At 40.0% G+C, this 6,049-nt stretch overlaps 1 protein-coding gene across 2 annotated transcripts; it reads right to left on the minus strand.

The window, feature by feature from the left end:
- Positions 1-12: 12 nt before the first annotated feature.
- Positions 13-4,253, minus strand: LOC102314078 (polyhomeotic-like protein 2). Of its 2 annotated transcripts, XM_005953323.3 has the most exons (4): positions 3,709-3,752; positions 2,557-2,635; positions 1,194-1,305; positions 13-765 (listed from the first exon to the last, which is right to left on the minus strand). In XM_005953323.3, exons 1-4 carry the CDS (start codon positions 3,709-3,711, stop codon positions 603-605), a joined length of 357 nt encoding a protein of 118 aa, XP_005953385.2. In that variant the 5' UTR covers positions 3,712-3,752; the 3' UTR covers positions 13-602. The 2 variants fall into 2 exon arrangements, with proteins under 2 accessions (XP_005953385.2, XP_042073849.1); XM_042217915.1 differs by having other exon boundaries at positions 2,557-4,253.
- Positions 4,254-6,049: the final 1,796 nt, after the last annotated feature.

A 6,049-nucleotide genomic window follows, 5' to 3' on the forward strand; every position in this document is an offset into this window, starting at 1 on the left:
TTCTTCTTAGCCTCGTGTTTATTTATATTTTGGTTGTTGGTGTTTTGAACACCCTTGTTAGTGGTAGGGTCCATGCTGATGACACTGGGAAGGCACAAGAATATGGACTAAGAGCCAGTCTGGACCTCCAGGATGGTGGCAACATGGCAACCTTCAAACATTTCAGTTCTTCATCCTTCAGAAACTGCAGGAAGCACAAGGCCACTGAAGGACTCGTGCCCTCAGGCCATCCTGATAAAGCTCGTTTCTGATTGTTTGGTCAGAGATATCCACTCTCTGGTTTGGGCAGTGCTTATCCTGTTCCTTCTTACACAAAGGAGCAGATACCAGTCCTGCTGACAGCTTAAAGAGCTTCTATGGCCGTGTTCAGCTCTGCTAGAGTACTGAAACCTCCTCTATGCTGTTGAGACCGTACTGAGAGACACAGCAAACCCACACACACTCTGCACTTCTATGTAACATTTACAGTCTGATGGATGCACTGGGAGTAACTTGGGTTCAGCATCTTACTAACTTTACAATGTTAGCCACATGCAGACTGGAGCAGCCGGGGTTCAAAGCACCAACCACCACCATCTTTGCAAACCACTCTCGGTTATCCTTCACTTCATTAGGGTAAATAGTCCTGACTGTCTCACCTTCTTTTTAGAGTCTATGATGGTGTTTTTGTGGTTTCCATTCACAGCTTTTTGCTTCTTCATGTTCTCCAGGGTGGTTTTGCGGTTCGGGAACAGACCCATTCGCTTTGTGCATCCCACATTGTAACTACAAGGATAGCAAACAAGGCAAGTTCAAAATCTGTGCATCATTCACAAATCTGAACTAGATGTTTACGTCTGGTGTGTTGTGAATTAAGTTATTCCTTTGTCATTCTCAGTAGAAGTGTTCTTTGTATTCAGTTCCATTTTATTTCTATAGCGCCAGTTCACAACAGTAGTCACCTCAAGGTGCTTTATATTCTAAGGTAAAGACCCTAAAATATTTTAAAATAGCTGGAACTATAGCACACAGCAAGTCACTGCACACAGGAGAGAAACATGTGACACTGAGGTCACAGGCAAAGTCTGGACCAAACACTCAAGTAGCTTCCTCAGTCATATTCTCCTAAATGTCGACTAATGATGTATCAGCTCGAAGACAATATTAAGGCAGTGAACCACAGTGAACTGTGAAAATGAAGACAATGATCTTACCGTTTAGCGCACACCGTAGAACAGAACCTCTTAGATCTTTTGAAGATGTAGGCAAAATCCACCCTGCCGCATAATTCACAGGTCAGCATGGGCTCCTGCTGGCCCTTTACCTCTGAGGGAACAGTCAACACAATCTTTGTGATCATCACGCTGAAACTGTTGAACATCCAGTAAAAAGAACTGCATCCAGCAGCACCAACACCAAAGCTGTTAACCAAAACAAGGGGCTAACACAACTCTAGAGTTCTACACAACTCCCTTTATGCCCAGTATTCCTGACTGCTTTCTTACACAAAATAAATGCTGAATGAAATTTAATGGCACTTTTTTAGTCTCACTGAGCAGCCAAAACACGTTTATATGTGCAGCTGAGGTCACTTTGCTACTTTCAAAACCCTTCGACCAATCCCTGTGGTAGTGACAGATCAGACTGGACTTGGTTTCACTTGTACGATATGAAATTAAATTAACAAACTGTTCCAACTTAGGGAGCTTTTGATGATACCGTCCTTCCATGAAAATGCATATGGCATCATTCTGTAAAATGTTCCTGTTCAGAGCCCATTCAAAAGTGATGCAAAACAAGCGTCCCTGCTTGCTCTTATGCTTTTAAGCATCTTCAACATGATGCTGTCCTACACCTTCTACCTCTACATGCACCCTCAGAAAAGAAATGCTGGAAATCTCCTCAATCTTGCATATAACTGAGCAAGGATGAAGGTGTGATGGGATACATTGTAGCCACAGCTGCCCTGGGGCACACTGACAGAGGCGAGACTGCCGGACACTGGCTGACTACAGTTTACTGTGTATTCTGAAGCTCTGCAGTCAATCAAATCTTTGTCACAAACCCAGCTGGGGAAGAAGTGTTGGACGGGTCAAATATGCTGAGGCACAGTAATGATTTTCATTTATACATTTATTACAAAGGGCCATCCAAAACCCTACTGACAGTTGGAAAACAGTGGGACACAAATTGATGTTGGTACAATCTACAGTCAGGGAAAAAATTATTTGAACACCAGCTGGTTTTGTAAGTTTGCCCACTAAATAAAGAAATCTACCTCTAGTCTACAATTTGAGTTGATTTGAACAGTGAGAGACAGAACAATAACTATAAAAATCCAGAGAAATGCATTTCTAAAAAGTTATAAATTAATTTTATAGCTTGTCTTAGTAAAGTGTCGGGCCACCAAGAGCCACAAAAACAGCTTCATAGTCCTGGGCACTGATTTTGAAAGTCTACAAGGAATCTGAGGAATAAAGACAACCACTCAGTACAGCTTTGGACTGATTTACAGGGACAAGCGTGCCCAAACCAAACCCATATTCTGAGAAAGAGAAACGTTTAAATTTGACAAACCCTTTGTTGACAGGCTGTCCATCTTTGAATCTGGTGTATATCTTCTTAGATTCTCTATTGAGAAAGATGGACGTTCCACCTGCAGACACAAAAACATATCAGTGCACTCATGCTTATTAAATACTGTTGGATGAAATCATTCATAAGCATGTACATGAATGAAACTTTCTTAATAGTATGACCTATAATCACTCTTGTCCTAGTGGGAAATAAAAGGCCTTGTGTCTCTCTTAAATCTTACAGCGATCAGCTGGTGGGTAATGGAGGCAGAACTGACGTCATCCTAGAACTATTTAGGAATAATTCTATAATTAGCAAAAACAAAAGCTTTTTAAGAAGACTGTGGTTAAAAACATGACTTAAAAGCCTGTTATACATAGTCTTTTAATAAAGATAAACAGCATATTAATGCTGAGGCTTCTTCCAACGGTCTTGTTAGGAAACGGTTTAACAAACATGTCGTTGGTTTGAATTATAGAATTACAGAAATCTGCTTAGAGCAACAGAAGAAGGAAGTAATCTAAATAAATAAAAGCACTTATTAAAGTTGCTGTGAGAGTAAGATTTTATTTGTGTTGGCAAAAAATAAATAAAACAAAACAAAAATATTTTCTCCTATTCAGCCTATCCCAGCTTCCATGTGGCAAAACACAGGGTGCCGCCTACACAGGTCATGTTGCAGGTTAACACAGAGAGACAGACATTAGTTTGCACTTACATTCATACCTATGGGCAATTTAGAATCATCACTTTAACCTAATCCCACCAACTACATGTCTCTGGATTGTGGGAGGAAGAACGAGTACCAGAGTACCTGCAGGGAACCCCACGCAGACAAGGGGAGAACATGTAAACTCCCCACAGAAAGGCCCCAGATAGCTGATTCGAACCCAGGACCTTCATGGTTTCTCTGTGTCGCTCACATTGCTTATACTAATTAACAATTTATATGGTAAGAAACCAAACAAAAAACAGTGAAAATTTCAGGCTTTTTATCTTTAGTGTTTTTTGAGTAGTTTTTTATGGTTGGGAAAAATATCAAGCCTCTGAGGAGGTGTTAAAGTGACTGAATCAAACCCAGAATTTTAAGTGGTATTTTTGCATTGTGTTATACACCAGGAGGCGTTGTGCAAATAGGTGTTTAAAATGAACCATGCTGTTGATGTCTGTGAAGGTTCTCAGTCATCCAGGTCATCGTAGTCAAAGGAGCTTGCAAAGAAAAGCGTCTGGACTTCTTTAAGTTGCTTGAAGACGTTTCACCTCTCATCCGAGAAGCTTCTTCAGTTCTAAGGTCAAATGGTGGAGAGTCCCAGATATAACCATGCTGTTGATGTTGTAACAAAGGCACTGATTTACATGCAGTTTGTTGTACTTTTGGAGGAGCATGAAACTGAACATGGTGATACAGGCTACCACTGAGCAGTCAGGTGGCTCAGCCCAGGCAAAGTGCTCAAAGAGCACAAATTTCAGCATTTTCCCCTCAGTCACTGAACCTTACTTCACTTGCTCAGCCCAAACAGACTTTGTACAAAGTTAAGGCCTTGAACTGTTGCACACACATGCACAGTGTGCTCATGTTTGGTTTTTGAAATGCTGATAAAATTTTAGCATTTTTACTGTGCCTACATCACATTAAATTACCTCACTGTAATTTGATGTGATGTAGGGATCAAATTACAGTGTGTGCACGTGCGCACACACACACACACACACACACACACACACACACACACACACACACACACACACACACACACACACACATTCTCCAAAACAGTAATGCACAATCCTCATCTTGTTAATGTGACATTACTCATTCAGACCAATGAATGTAGAAAACACCTGGAGCCATCTCTACTGCCCCCTGGTGTCTAGCTGCAGCACAGGCCATAAAGCAGATGGGACTGTGGTAAAACTAAACAAAAACACATTTTCTCAGACAAGTTTTACCCAAAGATGGTTTCAGCTGTTATTGGTCGTTCTCATTACGTGTTTGAGGGCTACCCTCTCCCATAAGTTTGATTCTAACTTCTAACTTGATGCTGTTACACCGAGGTCCAAAAGTCATCGCGCTGCCCAGTCATCAACATTACTGTTACATTACAGGCTGAACTGTTCTCCTTTTCCTCTGCAGAGCTGTTAAATAAATATCTGTAAACAGCTGCATGTTTCTGTCTCCACATATTTTAGGGATAAACTTCACATTTGACAGTTTGTGATGATTATTTTGTCTATAGAGTAACAGATGCTGACCTAGGATTCCTCACCCTGCCCAGTGACAACAGATAAATATTCTTATATGTCCACTCTTAATGGTAACTACCCACATTACATTGGACTAAACTTCAAAAAGTCAAAGAGATTAAACATCCATGTAACTGGAGTCATTATATAGGAGCATAAACAGTGTTTAGGAAAGCTGCTGATCTCAGACCTGCACAGTTTCTGCTTTAAACACTGAATATATTCAACTGCATAAAGAGAACATGAGATTTTCTTTGACAGCATTAAATAAAACCTGATGAAAGTCAAAGGTCTTCACTTATTCACTTTAATAAGGAATTCTTTCACATTGTGTTTTGCTAATAGAGTCTTATTTGCCATAAAGTCATTCAAAGCTATTCATTCCAGAGTAACCAGAGGGGATAATACACAGTCCAAAACTTTAAGACCACTTGAAAAATGGCAAAAATCATATTTTGCTTCAACATGGAACACAAAACCTTTTTTGAGCATTAAATTTATTGAAAACAACGCTTAAACTGAAACAGGCTGTTCTAGCAGGCTGATCCCTGCAATAAGCTTCCTGATGTTTCTGAAATGATGTCTCTCAGTGAGTCAACAGAACATCTGGCACAGGACAGCTGTGGTGACAGAAAGGAAACAAGCTTCTCCAAACCTCTGAACACCCAGCTTGGTCTCGCTCACTATCTGTTCATAATAATGTGGACTCTGTTATTACATGAAAAGGACAAATTAAACTTCTATCAAACCTTCTGCTGCATTTTTAGATCTAACATTTTATTTAATGTTTCCATGTCAGCAGAGTGATCTGTGAGTGGATCTAAGACTGTTTAAATCTGCAGTTCTATATCATCCTCAGTCTTATGTTAAAATCTCAAAGAATGACTTTTAATGTCCAGATAATTCTAAAAGCAACTCTGCTGACGTCACCTCTGTTTAAAATAAGACAACACAAACTAAGGAGTAATAAATCCTTCAAAAATGTGTGTAGCACTGCTAACTAGCCAGTAACACACTGCATACGCTAACAGCTAATCTAGCAAACAAATCACCACCAGGAGCTACAGAGTGATGTCAGATGTTGTGTACAACTATAAGATAAGATAAGATAGAACTTTATTAATCCCTCGGGTGGGTTCCTCTGGGAAATTCGATTTCCAAAAAAGCACAGCACCGACAGAAGTTACAGAGTTACAGAATATTATATATATATATATATATATACACACACACACACACACACACACAC

Source organism: Haplochromis burtoni, unplaced genomic scaffold (genome assembly GCF_018398535.1).
Source record: "Haplochromis burtoni strain Fernald_Lab_line unplaced genomic scaffold, NCSU_Asbu1 Contig_3699, whole genome shotgun sequence".
NCBI lineage: Eukaryota > Metazoa > Chordata > Actinopteri > Cichliformes > Cichlidae > Haplochromis > Haplochromis burtoni.

What these genes read in the sequence shown, in the direction of transcription:
- LOC102314078 (XM_042217915.1), bottom strand. Translation starts at nt 2,653, where the DNA reads ATGTTTTTGTGTCTGCAGGTGGAACGTCCATCTTTCTCAATAGAGAAT. An exon ending in GGACAGCCTGTCAACAAAGG is followed by an intron (nt 1,306 to 2,556) that starts GTTTGTCAAATT and finishes CTGTTCCCTCAG; the next exon opens with AGGTAAAGGGCCAGCAGGAG. An exon ending in TCTACGGTGTGCGCTAAACG is followed by an intron (nt 766 to 1,193) that starts GTAAGATCATTG and finishes CTATCCTTGTAG; the next exon opens with TTACAATGTGGGATGCACAA.